Source organism: Mobula birostris, chromosome 16 (genome assembly GCF_030028105.1).
Source record: "Mobula birostris isolate sMobBir1 chromosome 16, sMobBir1.hap1, whole genome shotgun sequence".
Taxonomy (NCBI): Eukaryota; Metazoa; Chordata; class Chondrichthyes; order Myliobatiformes; family Myliobatidae; genus Mobula; species Mobula birostris.
Window position 1 is genome coordinate 2765138 of NC_092385.1, and position 18352 is coordinate 2783489.

The 18352-nt window shown below is 51.9% G+C and overlaps 1 protein-coding gene across 1 annotated transcript in view; it reads right to left on the reverse strand.

Moving 5' to 3' along the window:
* lamb2l (laminin, beta 2-like) overlaps positions 1-16717 on the reverse strand; it is a 95253-nt gene extending 78536 nt beyond the window's left edge. The window contains exons 1-7 of the mRNA XM_072280214.1: positions 16533-16717; positions 14283-14346; positions 11299-11501; positions 7200-7320; positions 5434-5622; positions 3443-3622; positions 2105-2217 (exon numbers count right to left, since the gene is read on the reverse strand). Of these exons, the coding sequence (XP_072136315.1) occupies positions 2105-2217; positions 3443-3622; positions 5434-5622; positions 7200-7320; positions 11299-11501; positions 14283-14346; positions 16533-16703 (1041 nt within the window). The 5' untranslated portion in view covers positions 16704-16717. The remainder of the gene's footprint in view (positions 1-2104; positions 2218-3442; positions 3623-5433; positions 5623-7199; positions 7321-11298; positions 11502-14282; positions 14347-16532) is intronic.
* Between the last annotated feature and the right edge of the window lie 1635 nt (positions 16718-18352).

Sequence of the window (18352 nt, forward strand, 5' to 3'; positions counted from 1 at the left end):
TCAACCCATGGGAGTTTGTAATACAGGACAGGGGCAGTGCCCATGCCAAACTCTCACCCTCCAGTCACACTCTGTGCCAGAACCCTGTGAGGCTTGTTCACTGACTGCCCAACACCCAGCGTTATAATGAAGTTGGATAAGATGCTGGTGAGGCCTAACTTGGAATATCGTGTGCAGGTCTGGTCACCTACCTGCAGAAAAGATACCAGCAAGATAGAAAGAGTACAGAGAAAATTTACAAGGATGTTGCTGGGACTCGTGGGCCTGAGTTATACCTCTTCATCTTTGGGATGAAGGTGCAAGATAGATACCTCCCAAAGGTGAAGGCGAATTCTAAAGAGAGGATCAGGCAACCGTGGCTGACAAGGAAAGTCAAAGACAGCATAAAAGGAAAAGAGAGCATGTAATAGAGCAAAAATAGAGGATTGGGAAGTTTTTAAATACCAACAGAAGGCAAATAAAAAGCCATAAGGAGAGAGAAGATGAAATACGAAGGTAAGCCAGCCAATAAAATCAAAGAGGATTCCAAAGGTTTCTTCAGAGAGGTGAGAGTAGATATCGGACTGCTGGAAAATGATGCTGAAGGGGTTTAATGGGGAATAAGAAATGCCGAGTGAACTTAGCAAGCGTCTTTCTTCAGCCTTTACTGTGGAAGACTCCATGCCAGACATGTGAGAGTGTCAAGGCAGAGGTGCGTGTCATTGCCATCACTAGGGAGGAGGTGCTTGGGAAGCTGAGAAGTCTGAAGGTAGATAAGTCACCTGGACCAGATGGACTACACCACGGGGTTCTGAGAAGAGGAGGCTGGAGAGACCGTGGAGGCATTAGTAATGATCTTTCAACAATCAATTGACTCTGACATGGTTCTGGAGGATTGGAAAACTGAAAATGTCAAGAGAAAACCTGCAGATGCTGGAAATCCAAAACAACACACACAAAATACTCATCAGGCCAGGCAGCATCAATGGAAAAGAATAAACAGTTGACACTCCAGGCCAAGACCCTTCAAGGGGACTGAAATGTCACTCCACTCTTTAAGAACTGGTGGGGGGGGGGGGGAGGCAGAAGAAAGGAAATTATAGGCCTCAATGGTTGGGAAGATGTCAGTCAATTGTTAAGGATGTGTTTCTGGGGTATTTGGAGGCACATGATAAAATAAGGCAAAGTCAGCATGGTTTCCTTCAGAGAAAATCTTACCTGACAAATCTGTTGGAATTCTTTGAAGAAATAATAGGCAGGATGGACAAAGGAGAGTCAGTGGATGTTGCTTATTTAGATTTTCAGAAGCCCTTTGACAAGATGCTACATATGAGGCTACTTAACAAAATAAAGAGCCCATGGTTTTACTGGGAAGATACTAGCATGGATAGAAGATTGGCTGACTGGCAGGAGACAAAGAGTGGGAATTTGCTGGTTGGCTGCTGGTGACTGGTGGTGTTCTGCAGAGGACAGAGTTGGAACTGCTTTTTTTTAAACGTTATGTCAATGATTTGGAGAACGGGATTGATGGCTTTGTGGTCAAGTTTGCGGATGACACAAAGGTAGGTGGAGGGGGAGGTAGAATTGAGGAAGCAGGATTTGGACAGATTAGCAGGAGGACATGGACAGATTGGGAGAATGAGCCAAGAAGCAGCAGATGGAATATAGTGTAGTGAAGTGTATAGTCATGCATTTTCGTGGAAGAAATAAAGGACTAAAGGTGTAGATTATTTTCTAAACGGGAGAAAATTCAAAAATCAGAGGTGCAAAAGAGCTTAGTAGTCCTTGTGCAGGATACCCTGAAGGTTAACTTATAGGTTGAATCAGTGGTGAGGAAGGCAAATGCAATGTTAGCCATCATGGGATGTCAAAGCTTACGAGAGAAGGCAGGAGAATGGGGTTGAGAGGGATAATAAATCAGCCGTGATGGAATGGTGGAGCAGACTCGATAGGCTGAATGGCCTGTCTACTCCTATGTCTTACGGTCTGATGGAAAGGCCAGTTTCTGTGTTGTTGCTCTGACATCTCAGTCTGGTTCCACACTCTCTCACATTTCCCGCCCTCCGAGCATCACAGAACCCATGGGAGACCCCGTGAGAACCCCAGCCCCTGCCCTGACACTCACCAGGCACGTATCACAGTAGCGGCCCGTCACGTGCCTCTTGCAGATACAGTCCCCACTGATGTGGTCACAGGGAGCCCCCATCATCACCACTCCCCGAGGATCACAGAGGCAGGCTGCGGAACACAGCATTGGTGACACATTACAACATCCGTCCACCACCCAGTCCATCCCACAGGACACCCCATCACTGGGAGGGGGAGCTGAGCACTGATCAGTCCCCCCAGTGCCCCACCCTACCATCACCATATCCAATCCTGGGCCTTACATCAGACAGGAGAAGGGGAACACAGGGCTGAAAGGGTTAAACACAGAGCCTGGGTTACACTGGCTGGCACAGTGGGCAGTATCCCCGCCTCAGAAGCTCCAGGGAGCTGGGTTTGATTACCACCCCTGGTACTTTCTGTGTGGAGTTTGCATGTTCTTGCTGATTCCCCCGTCGGCTCCAGTTTCCTCCCATGTCCCAGAGACCTGGGGGCTGCTGAGCTAATCGCCCACGGAGATTGTCCTCTGGGGGTTGTGATGGAAATGTGGGGTGGGGGGATGAAATGGCATCAGTTGTTGGCTAGCATGTACTAGATGGGCTGAACAGGCCGTTTCCATGCTCTATAGGTGGGGATGGATTTTACTGAGCATAAGTTTGAGAGAGATGGGTTTGATGAGGTGCATCTGGAACATTCATTCAGGGATGAGACCTTGAAATCTGATCCCACTGGGTCAGGAAGACATCAGGAATCTATCCTCACTGAGGGCGGGGATACTGGGAAAACTGGACATCAGACGGGAGTGGGACCTGGGCGAGGAGTGGAGCTGCCACTCCAATGTAAAACGAGGCCGTACTCTCTTCCCAAACATTCCCACCTCACCAGCTCTCCTTCCTTGTCCCTACCCCAATACCTCGCCCCACCCTAACACCAGGCTTTCCCTCCTGTTTGCCCACTTAACCTCTCCCTTCACTCCCTCCACATCCTGTCCTCCTCCTCCTCTCCTGCCCATCCCACCTCTTGTTGAGTCACCCCACACCCCCACTCAGTCCCCTGCCTCTCCCTTCATCCACGTGAGGGGCAAGGAAACAATTTGCCGAGAAGGTACATCTTCGATTGCGTGGGGTGGGGGAGAGGCTCAGTGGGACCCGGTGAGGGGGGGAATAGTCGCAGTGACCCATCACACACAGTCCACTGCGTTCCCAAAGCCCTTGCCCGACCGCCAGCCAGTGGGGATCCCTCTCACCGAGCGGCTGGTATCGGGTCGGGTCAGCAGTGTGTACTGCCCTGTCACTGGCCGGTTAAACTCACCCTGCTGGGCACTGGGGATGGATGGGTGCAGGCGAGAGCTACCTACCTGAGCAGCCCTGTGGGTTGTCCAGGCTCAGACCGTAAAAACCATCCTTGCAGCGGTCACAGCGAGCGGCCTGCACATTCTCCTTGCACCGGCACTGCCCAGCGATCACCCCGTAGTCCAGGTCGGTGTCACTGTCGCAGAGCCCTCCCTCCAGGGACCCCACCGGGTCACAGTCGCACGCTGCCAGGCAGACAGAGGAAGGCGATGAGACCCCACAGTCAGGAGGGGAGGGTGACCGCAGAACGCAGCAGGCAATCCCTCTCCCCACAGCACGGGAAGGGAGAAATGCAATCCCCTCACCCCTCACCCCTCACTGAGAGACAAGGCACTGGAGGCACTCAGCAGGTCAGGCAGCATCTGCAGATGCTCTGTCCAACGTACGGGATTTCTTTAGCAACTTGCTTTTTAAATGTTAGCTTCCAGGTAGAGTCGGTGGTGAGGAAGGCAACTACAATGTTAGCATTCATTTCAAGAGGTCTAAAGTACGAGAACAGGGATGTGATGCTGAGGTTTTATAAGGCACTGGTCAGATCGTACTTGGGGCAGTTTTGGGCTCAATATCTAAGAGGAGATGTGCTGGTATTGCAGAGGGGCTAGATGATTCATGAGAATAATTCCAGGAATGAAAGGGTTAATGTTTGATGGCTCTGGGCCAGTACTGACTGGAGTTTAGAGGAATGAGGGGGGTCTCACTGAAACCTGAGATAGAGCGGATATTCCTATGGTGGAGGAGTCTCCGACCGGAAGGTACTGCCTCAGAATAGGAGGGTATCCCTTTACAGCAGAGACGAAAAGGAATTTGTTCATCCAGAAGGTGGTGAATCTGTGGAATTTATTGCGACAGACAGCTGTGGAGGCCAAGTCATTGACTGAGTACGTTTAAAGCAGAGGTTGATAGGTCCTTGATTAGGTAGGGCGTCAAAGGTTATGAAGAAAAGGCAGGAGAATGTGGATGAGAGGGATAATAAATCAGCCATGATGGAATGGCAGAGCAGACTTGATGGGCTGAATGGCCTCATTGGCTCCTACATTTGATGGCTTTTACTCCAGATTCTGGCGTCTGCAGTCTCCTGTGTTTCCATCCCTTTCCAACTTGTTTAGTACCAGGACATGCCAGCATTTATCGCCCATCCCTAACTGCCCCCACCCTGAGAAGGTGGGGGTTAGGGCTACGTCACGGTGCTGGTGGGGACGGCGTTCCAGAGTTCAGATCCACTGGCAGTGGCGAACAGTCACGTTGGGGTGTGACTGAGTGGGGAACCTGTGGGTGATGGAGTTCCTGCTGGTTTGTGACCTAGTGATTACGCAGTAACACATGGAAACCATTCTGCCCCTTAGGACTATACTTGTCGGTCCATTTGGTGGAGATGGTTCTGACCAATATCCATGCTCTTCCCCTGGATTGTGGCATACTGCCGCTGTCGTCTCTCTGTCAGCCGATGGTGATCCGTGGAATCCCACTGGACCTCTGAGGAAGCCCCCTGAAGGTTGGATGTGGGAGATCACTGTCTGCGAGCCTGAGTCCAGGGCTAAGGACTGGAGGCTCGGAGGCAGGTTGCCCTAGAATTAGAGGCCTATGTGTGTGGGGTGGGAAAGGGCTTGCCTTGTATTTGTTGTCTTGTTTTATTCTGTTTTTTCTGTTCGAGTTGTTCTGCTGAACACTGTGGACATGCTGTGTTGGCAAAGGAATGTGTGGCGGTGTTTGCGAGCTGCCCCCAGCACATCCTTAGGCTGTGTGGGTGTGTGTGCAAAGGACCCATCTCACTGAGTGTTTCAAAGCACACATGATACATAAATGAATCTGAATGCCTGGACCTTCTCCTTGGAAAATTGGAATCCCCTCCCTTGGAAGACCGGAATCCTTCCTTGAAACAATGAACAGCCCTCTCCAGAACCCTGACTGCCTCCCCTACACCCTTTCCGGGTGGGACAGTGGATGTCACGAGCCGGGTGCTGAGTCGCAAAGCCCGCAGCCGCGGGGACACACTCACGGATGCAGGTATTCTCAGACCGGATGTCGGCCATCGGGTTGCGGTAGTAGAAAGGTTTGCAGAGCTCACAGTTCCTGCCCATGGTGTCGTGGTAACAGTCGTCACAAACACCGCCACTCACGTTCCCCGTGGCGCGGTACACCGCTATGTCAAAGTGGCACCGGTTGGAGTGGTTATTGCAGTTACAGGCTGGTGGAGAGAGACAGGCAGGAGGTCAGGGGCACTCTGAGCAGATGAAACTGGGCAGGGTGAGGACTGTCTATGGGCACAGGGCAGTGTGAGAACAGTCCACAGGCACAGAGCAGGGTGAGATGGGCACAGGGCAGGGATGGAAGTGCTTGGTGAACAGGCAGACTGGTTTGTGCACATGGGGAAAGGTCCCTGAACATTGGGCAAGAGTTGCGAGTTGTTTGTAAATACAGGGAACAGTTCGTGAGCACAAGGAAGGAGTGAAGTGGTTCATGAACATACAGCAAGGGCAAGGGTGGTTCTTGAACACGGGGAGTGGGGGAGAGACTCGTGAACACGGGGAGTGGGGGGGTGAATCGTGTACACGGGGTGTGGGGGGGTGACTCGTGTACACCGGGAGTGGAGGAGCGACTTGTGTACACAGGGTTTGGGGGAGTGACTCGTGTACACGGGGAGTGGGGGGGTGACTCGTGTACACGGGGAGTGGGGGGGTGAATCGTGTACACGGGGTGTGGGGGGTGACTCGTGTACATGGGGTGTGGGGGGGTGACTCGTGTACACGGGGAGTGGGGGGGTGACTCGTGTACACGGGGAGTGGGGGGGTGAATCGTGTACACGGGGTGTGGGGGGGTGACTCGTGTACATGGGGTGTGGGGGGGTGACTCGTGTACACGGGGAGTGGGGGGGGGTGACTCGTGTACACGGGGAGTGGGGAGGAGAGTGACTCGTGTACACGGGGAGTGGGGGGGTGACTCGTGTACACGGGGAGTGGGGAGGAGAGTGACTCGTGTACACGGGGAGTGGGGAGGAGAGTGACTCGTGTACACGGGGAGTGAGGGGGTGACTCGTGTACAAGGGGAGTGGGGGGGTGACTCATGTACACGGGGAGTGGGGAGGAGAGTGACTCGTGTACACGGGGAGTGGGGGGGTGACTCATGTACACGGGGAGTGGGGGGGGTGACTCGTGTACACGGGGAGTGGGGAGGAGAGTGACTCGTGTACACGGGGTGTGGGGGGGTGACTCGTACATGGGGAGTGGGGGGGTGACTCGTGTACACGGGGTGTGGGGGGGTGACTCGTGTACACGGGGAGTGGGGGGGTGACTCGTGTACACGGGGAGTGGGGGGGAGAGTGACTCGTGTACACGGGGAGTGGGGAGGAGAGTGACTCGTGTACACGGGGAGTGGGGAGCAGAGTGACTCGTGTACGTGGGGAGTGGGGAGCAGAGTGACTCGTGTACACGGGGAGTGGGGAGGAGAGTGACTCGTGTACATGGGGAGTGGTATAAATGGTTGATGAACACGGGGCTGGGTTGGGACTAATTTGTGAAAGTGGGGAATGGTTTGTGAACATGAGACAGGGGTACAAGTGGTCCAGCATGGGACGGGTGTGATCCGAGAACACGGGGAGCATTTCATGAACAGAGGGCAAGGGTGGGACAGTTCAGTACACGGGGCAGGGGTACGAGGGGTTCGTGAAGACAGGGCAGAGGTGGGAGCGGTTTGCGAATTAGACGGGGAGAGCACGCAACAGGCACTGGGTTACAATTATCTCCCGGCTGCTGGAAACGTGCAAACCTTTGCAGGCGTGTGGATTGTCAGCCTTTGCCGGTCTCCAGGGCACCTCGTGGTAGAAATCCATGCACTGCTCACAGTTTAATCCTTTGGTGTTGTGTTTACAGATACATCTGCCGTGAATCTGAACGGAGGAAGAAATGACTTGGATCAGTCATCGCAGAAATCTAATTGCAACACTGCTCTTAAACTTTGGTTGAGGATTATGAATCTTTGACTTCTATTCTTAAACATAGACAATGGAACATTGAACAAACAGTACAGGTTCTTCAGCCTGCACTGTTGTACTGACCTTTGAACCTACCGTAAGATCAACCTAACCCTTCCCTCCCACATACCCCCCCACTTCTCTATCATCCATGTGTCTCTCTAAGAAGCTCTACCTGCCTCTACCACCACCCCTGGCATGTGTTCCACACACCCACCACTCTGTAAAAACCTCCCTCTCACATCCCCCCCCCACTCTGGGAAAAGTCTTTGGAAGTCCATTCTATCTATGCCTCATCATTGTGTACACCGTTACCTCTCATCCTGCTTCCCTCCGCAGGGAAAATCCCTAGCTCGCTCAACCCATCCTCATAACACATGCTCTCTAATCCAGGCAGCATCCTGGTTAATCTCCTCTGCACCATCTCTAACTTCCAAGAGGACCAGAACCTTGTCGAAGGGTTTGGAGGCCGGTGTTCCTCAATGACCTGGAGAGCTACGTTGGCTGGAGTCAGGGCTTCATGCTTAGGCTCTTGGTAGGGTGACCTATGCCAAACAGGTCAAAGGGCAAAGGCCAAACTAAGAGTGGTCCACCAGTCCTCCAGGTTCGGGGGTTCTGCTCAGGGCTAACAACCCTGACCGGTAAAACAAAACTGTTACGGAAGCAGCAACGAAGAATCCTTCTGCATCTGAGTGTGACGTTGCTCCTGAGTCTCCACCCGGGACTTGCACGACTGACAGCAGCGAAAACTGGACTACTGACATGATAAAGGAAGCCCCAAACACCAGCAGAGATGGGGGACCTTCATTGCTGCCCCACACACCAGCAGCAGAACAGGCAGTAGAGAGTGGAGACCTTCTCTAAAGCTTTCACATCCTTCCTATAATGAGGCAGCCAGAACTGAACACAATATTCCCAGTGTGGCCTAACCAGAGTTTTATAGAGCTGCAACTTTACCTCACGGCTCTTGACCTCAATCCCCCGACTAATAAAAGCCATCGCACCATAAGCCTTCTTAACCACCCTATCAACTTGTGTGGCATCTTCGACGGATCTACGATCTTCTTACGAATCGGTGGATAACTGCGATGTCTTGTTTGCCCGAGAAATGTAAACGTAGAGAGAAATTCTGTCTGTATAGTTCTGAGCAGTTGGCAGAGGCTCCTTTACGGACAGATGTCGAGCTGGTCAGGTCAGGTCAGGTCCGGCTGCACTGTATGTACTCTGCTGTGGTTACTCCCCAGTGCAGGGTCATTGCATCAGTTAATGAGAGTGTTCCACAGCCAAGGGACTTCTGAGATGTTTTAAATACAGTCACTGATTCGCTGAATGTGTAAAATCACAAGGGGTATGGTGAACACTCAGTCTTTTTTGCAGATTTGTGGAATCAAGAACCAGAGGGAACAGCTTTAAGGTGAGATGGGGAGATTTAATCATCATCAAAGACCCTCTCCACCCAGGCCATGATCTTTTCTCACCTCTGCCATCAGGTAGAAGGTACAGGAGCCCCAGGACTCACGTCACAGGGTTCAGGAACAGTTACTACCCCTCAACCATCAGGCTCTTGAACAAAGGGGATAACTGCTCACTTGCCCATTCATTGAGATGTTCCCACAGCCAATGATCTCACTTTAAGGGCTCTTTGTCTTCTTATTTCATGTTGTTATTTATTCCTATTTATTTATATTTGCATTTGCACAGTTTGTTGTCTTCTGCACTCTGGTTGATCTTTCACTGATCCTGTAACAGTCACAACTCTATCGATTTGCTGAGTGTGCCCGCAGAAAATGAATCTCAGGGTTGTATTTGGTGACATATATGTACTTTGATAATAAAAATTATATTATATTATATTATATTATTAAATTACCTTGAACTTTAAAAGGAACCTGTGGGACAACACCTTCACCCAGAAGGTGGTCAGTGTATGAAATGAGCTGCCAGCGAAGTGGTTCAGACAAATATGCTAACAACATTTAAAAGACCCTGGGACTGATACGTGACTGAGAAGATTTTGAGGGATATGGGTAAATGAGATGAGCTTTGATGAGAGCGACACGCACAAAAAGCTGGAGGAATTCAGTGTGTCAGGCAGTATCTGTGGAGGGGAATGAACGATCAACATTTCAATCCTCCACTGACTCTGCCTGGCCTGCTGAGTTCCTAGTCATAGTACAGTCATACTTCATTGATCCCGGGGGAAATTGGTTTGCGTTACAATTGCACCATAATAATAAGTAGTAATAGAACCATAAATAGTTAAATAGTAATGTGTGAATTATGCCAGTAAATTATGAAATAAGTCCAGGACCAGCCTATTGGCTCAGGGTGTCTGACCCTCCAAGGGAGGAGTTGTAAAGTTTGATGGCCACAGGCAGGAATGACTTCCTATGACGCTCTGTGTTGCATCTCGGTGGAATGAGTCTCTGGCTGAATGTACTCCTGTGCCCACCCAGTACATTATGTAGTGGATGGGAGACATTGTCCAAGATGGCATGCAACTTGGACAGCATTCTCATTTCAGACACCACCGTCAGAGAGTCCAGTTCCATCCCCACAACATCACTGGCCTTACGAATGAGTTTGTTGATTCTGTTGGTGTCTGCTACCCTCAGCCTGCTGCCCCAGCACACAACAGCAAACATGATAGCACTGGCCACCACAGACTCGTAGAACATCCTCAGCATCGTCCGGCAGATGTTAAAGGACCTCAGTCTTCTCAGGAAATAGAGACGGCTTTGACCCTTCTTGTGGACAGCTTTTAGTCTATGTAGCTCTGGATTTCCAGCATCTTCCGAATCTGGTGTGTCTATTTCAGATGGGCCAAGGGTTCTGCACTGTGTTGACAGTTATCACCTCTCAACCACCTGTCTCCTGAACCGATGTGGCTCTCTTCACTCACCTCAACACTGAACTGATTCCACAAGCTACAGACTCCCGTTCAAGGATTCGACAACTGATAATCTCAGTATGTATTACTTATTTATTAATTACTATTGTTTTCTTTTTCTTTTTTTGTATTTACACAATGTGTTGGTTGTTACACATGGGCTGTGTGTCTTTATTTCATTGATTCTATTGTGTTTCTTTCTATCTACTGTGTACGCCCACAAGAAAGTGAATCTCTGGGTTGTACATGGTGACATAAATGTAGTTGGATAATAAATTTACATTGAACTCTGACTCTGGGAGGTAGACAGTAGAGGCAATGCCAGCGTCTACTATTCATCCACAGGAGCCCCTTAGCAGAGGAGATGCCTAGAGTTGGCCACACTGGGTCTCCAGTGCAGGTAAGGACAGTAGATTCCCTCCAACTCTCCCCTTCTCTTCTCCTCACCTGCACATCACCTCCCTCGGGTTCCTCACCTCCTTCCATTTCTCCCGTGGTCCACTCTCCTCTCCTATCAGAATCCTTCTTCTCCAGCCCTTTACCTTTCCACCCATCACCTCCCAGCTTCTTAATTAATCCCCCTCCTCCACCCACTCACCTCACCCCCTCCCCTGGTCTCACCTATCACCTCCCAGCTTGTACTTCTTCCCCTCTCCCACCTCTTATTCTGGCTTCTTCCTCCCTTCCTTTCCAGTTGTGAAGAAGGGTCTCGGCCTGAAACGTTGACTGTTTATTCATTTCCATAGATGCTGCCCGGCCTGCTGAGTTCCTCCAGCATTTTGTGTGTGTGTTGCTCTGGATTTCCAGCATCTGCAGATTTTCTCTCATTTGTGATTATACCCGAACATCTCATACTGTTAGTACTCCTGTATTTGCCCACCTCCAGCAGCCCTGGTGACACCCTGGGGTGCCAGTCTGGGTGCCATGCTGACGAGGGAGAGCTCAACATCCTGAGCTGTATGAAGACCAAACAGGAGCACAGCAACTGGTCAGTGGGATCTTACCATTCCCAGCACGCCTCGTTGGACCCCTGCCACAGGGGAGCACTCGGAGGCGTGGCCGTAGCAGAAGCAGCTTCCCCGCAGCACCAGCTCGTAGATTGCATAATAATACTTCTGCAAGACCTCCGGCCGCCTGTCCAGCAGGTTGTCACCCAGCGTGTGCAGCTTGGTCAAGTGGATCCTTAAGTTTGTAATCCTCAGCAGATCTGCAGGTGGAGGTGGGGAGATCAGAAGATGGGTGATTGAGGGGAGGGGAGATCAGAGGGTGGGTGTTCGGGGTCTGGGGAGATCAAAGAGTGGGTGATTGGCGGGGGGAGATCAGAAGATGGGTGATTGAGGGGTGGGAGATCAGAGGGTGGGTGATCGGGGGGAGATCAGAGGGTGGGTGATCGGGGGGAGATCAGAGGGTGGGCAATTGGGGGGAGATCAGAAGATGGGCAATGGAGGGGTGGGAGATCATAGGTGGGCAATCAGGGGGGTGGTCGATTGGTGGAGGTGGGGAGATCAGAAGATGGGCGATCGGGGGGTGGGAAATCAGAGGGTGGGCAATCGGGGGGGTCGGTTGGTGGAGGTGGGGAGATCAGAAGATGGGCGATCAGGGGGGTGGGAGATCAGAAGATGGGCGATCGGGGGGGTGGGAGATCAGAGGGTGGGCGATTGAGGGTGGGCGATCTGAGGGGGTGAGATCAGAGGGGGGAGATCAGAGGGGGGAGATCAGAGGGGGGGAGATCAGAGGGGGGAAGATCAGTGGGGGGGTGATTGAGGGGGGAGATCGGGGGGAGATCGGGGGGAGAGATCGGGGGGGAGATCGGGGGGGAGAGATCGGGGGGGAGATCGGGGGGAGAGATCAGAGGGTGGGCGATCGGTGGAGGTGGGGAGATCAGAAGATGGGTGATTGAGGGGTGGGAGATCAGAAGATGGGTGATTGAGGGGTGGGAGATCAGAGGGTGGACGATCAGGGAGGTGGTCGATTGGTGGAGGTGGGGAGATCAGAAGATGGGCGATCGGGGGGGTGGGAGATCAGAGGGTGGGCGATTGAGGGGGGAGATCAGAGGGGGGGCGATTGAGGGGGGAGATCGGGGGGAGATCGGGGGGGAGATCGGGGGGAGATCAGAGGGTGGGCGATCGAGGGTGGGCGATCGAGGGTGGGCGATTGGTGGAGGTGGGGAGATCAGGAGATGGGCGATTGTGGGGTGGGAGATCAGGAGATGGGCGATTGTGGGGTGGGAGATCAGAAGATGGGCGATTGTGGGGTGGGAGATCAGAGACCGGACGATCGGGAGGGGGGGCGATTGGTGGAGGTGGGGACGTGAGCCGTGCACTGCTTCCTGGGCACAATCCTCCCTACTATTGAGGATATCTTCAGAGGTGATGTCTCAGGAAGGGTGGCTTCCATCATTAAGGGCCCTCACCACCCAGGACGTGCCCTCCCCTCATTACTAACATTACAGGGGAAGTACAGGAGCCTAAAGACACACACTCAGTGTGTCAGGGCCAGATTTTCCCCTCCACTATCAAATGTCTGCAGGGACAGTGAACCAGTGGACACTACCTCACCATTTCACTCTGTATTTGCACTCTATTTTTAATATTTCTTATTGTAACTTCCAGTTTTTGATATGTCTTAGACTGTACTGCTTCCACAAAAGAGGAAATGTAACGATATGTCAGTGATAATGAACCCAAACATGGTTCAGTAAACTCCGTGCCCTGTCCCACTCTCTCTACATTTGGGCCATATACAGTGATTATAAACCCAAATATAATTCAGTAAACTCCGTGCCCTGTCCCTCTCTCTCTATGTCTGGGCCATATGCAGGTTCCACCTCTTGGTGGACCCCTCCAGATCCCGGGTGGGTCCCTGAGTCGGTCGGCTAAGCAGGAGCAGGGAGGAGGAGGACGCCCTCCTGCAGCTGGTCACTGTCAGAAAGCTGGACAGCCCAGAGACAGGCCCTGCGTCCTTGCACACCAGTGCTGACCACCGTACTTAGCCATACTGGACCCTTTAACCACACTTTGTCCACAGACTTCCATACCATAGCAATTTAGCTGCTGGACCGGACGTTTCTGAAAGCGTGAGCTGGGGCATGAATGGAAGAAGATCGAAGAAGGGGTTTCATGACAGAATTGGAAAATGTGCTTTGCTCTGGGGATTTCCGGTATTTTCTATTTTGCGGGCATGTTATTCTGGCACCAGAGTGTGTGGTGACACTTGCAGGCTGCCCCAGCATATCCTTGGGTGTGTTGGTTGCAAACACAAATGACACTTCACCGTATGTTTCGATGTACATATGAGAAATCAATCAGAATCCGAATCTGATCAAAACGGTGATAAATGAAGGGTGCTGGTGGGAGTGAGACAGACAGCAAATGAACATCCAACAGGCCTCTGGTGTCATTACCGTGGTGAGGGTCACAAAGGTTAATTGCGCCCATGCAGTGGGGCCAGATCTTGCTGGGAGAGTTGAATATCATTGAGCCCTGCAAGAACTAATCAGCGATAACGCCAGAACTGAGAGGCTGCAAGTTTGAAAAGCTGCAAAGAGTCACATAGACAGAGGGAAAGGTCAAGCAGCCAGAGGGCAAGGTCAATCAGATAGAAGGTCAAACAGCCAGAGGGCAAGGTCAATCAGATAGAAGAGAAGGTCAAACAGCCAGAGGAGGTCAAACAGCTGGAATTCTCCACTTCAGAAACAGAATGACTGAGAGGTGAGGTTTGGACATGATAGGTCATAAAGTACAACCAGATTGTTACGCCCAATCCAAATCCAAACCCGACCCAACGACAGCCAATCTACTTCTCTGCTGATGAGAACCTCATCCAAAGGGTTGGGGCTGATGTCAGTGCAGGGACTTATCCCGGGATCACCTCCTTGTGTACAAGCTGTTACACTGGACTCCTGCCAGTGTGGTTGGGCAGCTGTGAAATGAATGTCACCAAGCCACAGAGCATTGATCTGTCCGGTAGAAAGATCCCTCCGGGTCACCTTGAATTTCCAGGCTGTAGGGATCATCCACTTTGACAGCTGGATCCAGAACTTTATAAATAACCTGCAGCGAGGAGACACAGGATGAATGCACAGACAGTCATACCCCCATCCTGTCCTGACAGTATTGGCAATGAGGGTTACCACTCCTGCATACCTCAACATGTTCACAGTCACACTCCTGGTGTACAGTCAGAGTACTCCGACGCCAATCCCTCCATCAAAAGAACTTGCTAATCAGCAGACAACCTCCCTGTAATATTGGCTGAAGAAGAGTTATTCACTGCCACATGGCAGGGAACCGAAAGTGACTGAATCTCAGGGTAGCATAAGGATAATAACTTTCTTCTTGGACTTTGATGGAGACTGTGTGGAGTGTCACACAGGCAGCTGGGAAGGGACTGAACGAAGCGGGACAAAACGGAGTCAATGTATACGGACACGAGTTCAGTGGGGCAGGAAGGGGCAGAGGTAATGGGCTTATTCAGATGGTCAGGTTCGTGGATCTTGGGCAGTAGGTAGAATCGAGCAGTATGGGGTGAGTTTGGTGGCAGTGCATGGGAGATGTACAGAGTTGAGTTGATACTGGGGTCCTGTTCAAGCGGGAAGCAAGAGGTGGTGTTGCTTGGACTCGGCAGGGCAGAGATTGGTCCACCACACTATGTGTGCGTGTTGTTCAATCTAACCCTTACTGTCAACCCTTCTACTTGGCCCAGAACCAGCTGTTTACTCTGACATACACATTCTCACCCACATTAACAGCTGAAAAGGTCGATGATCTGCTGTGTTATTTTACACTTCTCTTTAATGTCCCCGAGGCGGTAGTAAGTCTGATGTCAATGTTGCGGGTCTGTGTTACACTGCTGCCTGGTTGCCAAGTTCAGGAAAGGTCATTGATAATGTTTGCTGGGGGAGAAGGTGTTAAATAAACACAGCAATCAAAGACTACGCCAGCATTCTTCCACACAGGCCAGCGTGCCAGCTGACGCTCACAGCTAGCAGAATGCCACGGGTAAGCAATGTGTGCACAGCAAGATCCCACAGAAGGCAACAGTTGACTAACTTAACTATTTTTGTACTGAGGGAAGCTCACAACTGGGATAGGTCTGTGTTTCATGTCTTACAGTATGTACTTCTCAGAGATCACTGTACATAGAACAGCCCAACCAGCTGGAGCAACATTACACCTCCCACCACAGTGCGACCCCCCCCTCGGTACCACCCCTCCCACAGTGTGACCCTCCCTCGGTACCACCCCTCCCACCACAGTGCGACCCCCCCCCCCTCGGCACCACCCCTCCCTCAGTGTGGCCCACCCTCAGTACCACCCCTCCCACCATAGTGTGACCCTCCCTCGGTACCGTCCCTCCCACCACAGTGCGACCCTCCCTCGGTACAACCCCCACAGTGTGACCCTCGCTCGGTACCCGCCCCTCCCACAGAGTGACCCCCCCCTCAGTATCGCCCCTCCCACAGTGTGATCCTCCCTCTGTATCGCCCCTCCCACCACAGTGTGACCCTCCCTCGGTACTGCCCCTCCCCCCACAGTGTGATCCTCCCTCGGTACCACCCCTCCCACAGTGTGACTCTCCCTCGGTACCACCCATCCCACAGTGCAACCCTCCCTCAGTACCACCCCTCCCACAGTGTGACTCTCCCTCGGTACCACCCCTCCCACAGTGTGACTCTCCCTCGGTACCATCCCTCCCACAGTGTGACCCTCCCTTGGTACCGTCCCTCCCACCACAGTGCGACCCTCCCTCGGTACCACCCCTCCCATAGTGTGACCCTCCTTCAGTACCACCCCCCCACAGTGTGACCCTCTCTCGGTACCACCCCTCCCACAGTGTGACCCTCCCTCGGTACCACCCTCCCACAGTGTGACCCTCCCTCAGTACCGCCCCTCCCTCAGTGTGACCCTCGGTACCCGCCCCTCCCACAGTGTGACCCTCCCTCAGTACCACCCCTCCCACAGTGTGACCCTCCCTCTGTACCACCCCCCACAGTGTGACCCTGCCTTAGTACCACCCCTCCCCACAGTGTGACCCTCGGTACCACCCTCCCACAGTGTGACCCTCCCTCAGTACCAGCCCTCCCACGGTGGAGATAATCCTCCGGGGAAGGGTCCAATTGCTGATGAACCCACACTCACTGTCATCTCTCTGTCTCTCTGCCCTCATCTTGCCCTCAATTCCCTCTATCCTCAGCACCCACCTGCCCCTTAGCGACCACCTCACCCTCGGCACCCACCTCTCCCTCAGTCGAGGGCTCAATGTCGGAGTAGCGGTGATCACAGATGATGTCATCAATTCTCCTGAGGGGCCCGGTGGGGATGTGGGGGAACGAGACGGTGCAGTTGAAAGCAAAGTAGCGGTAAACGGTCCACGTCCGTCCGAAGTCCGATGACCTCTCGATGAACATGGCAGCTGGCCGGAACGTCTAACCAACAGGAAAAATCATATGGGAGGCAGAATCAGTGATCGCTGATACAAACTCAGCTACAAGATGACTCCAGCACGTCTCGGACTGATACTGGGCCGATGCATTTCAGCGTGTGTTTCAATCTGCATGTGTCTAACAAATTTAATCTCTCTTTAATCTTATCTTCATTTGCCTTGGATCTTTCCCTGCAGGGCCAAGCCAGTGAAATTCACATTCTGCTAGTGAAGCCTGTGTGGATACAGGCGCCATGGTAACCCAGCCGTTAGTGTAATGTTAGTGTTAGTGATCTGGGTTCAATTCCACCGCTGTCTGTCAGGAGTTTGGACGTTCTTGCTGCGATTGTGTTTCCTCTGGAATTCAAAGATTCAAATTACATTTATTACAAAGTATGCATGCAGTGCACAACCCCGAGATTCCTCTTCCCATACACAGGCACGAAACGAAGAGAACCATGGAGCCCATTCAAAGAAAAACATCAACCACCCCCCTCCAATGTGCAAAAGATAGAGCAAATTGTGCAAACAGCAAAAACAGTGAAATCTCAGAATTTAAAACAGCGAACCGTAAATCAACCAACCAGTCCCGTCCCCTCCCACAGTCTCAAAGGTTAATGAGAGCTAGGAAATCAGTGGTGATCTGGTAACTTCAGTAAGTTATCGATGTGCTGTGGGGCCAGTGGAAGTGTGGGGACTCTTGCAGGCTGCCCCCAGCACAACCTCAGACCGTGTTGGTCATTGACGCAAACAACACATTTCACTGGGTGTTTTGAGTTTCAAAGTGCATGTGACAGATAAAGATTATTTTATATCTTTATCAGTACCACAGAGGGATTTATAAACAAGGTTCTAAAAACGGAGGTCCTGCAGGCCTCGGCGGTGAGCTTCTCGCTTTCACCAGCAGCTGCATTTACTAATTGTTGTTAATGAGAGTCTTTAAGCCCTTTGTGCTTTCTGTTTCACCTTGTCAAGTTCTGCTTTTCTGCTTTCGATGATTATTTAATGCAGACTCCCGTCTAGCGCTGATTGCGGGGTTCTTGTGTTGAGAAGGATTTGTCTCACGATGCTGTTCAGTCTTGCCACCAATGTCCTGTTGGAATTCTGATTTTCATCTCTGCATAGGAGCCTGCTGTTCCTCCACACCTGGGTTCAGTCATTGCCAGTGCTCACTGTGACAGAGTCTGTCATTTCTCCACACCTGGGTTCTGCCGTTGCCAGTGCTCTCTGTGATGCTGCGTCAGCACAGCCTTTTCAGCGGCAGGGAAGCTGGGAACGGTGGGGTCCCAGGGAGCAGAGGTTTGCGTGAGCTGAATTTGCCAAAGTCTACTGCTGACCCTAATCTCCTCAACAACCCAGGCTGGGGACCTTGGACTGTGTGTCAGTCAGCTTCAGTGAATTCTTCTTGGCAGAAGAGGGAATTGAGGTGGGGTAGGCAGGGAGGGGCAGAAGGAGGACCCTGGCACTGTGAGGCAAATGATTTCTGCTTCGGAAGTACATCATACACATCAGGGGGAAATTAAAATAGGCACATGGATGATAGGGAAAAAGAAGGCTGTGTGAGAGGGAAGAGTTAGACTGATCGCAGAGCAGGTTAAAGGGGCAACACAACATTGTGGGCTGAAGGGCCTGTAC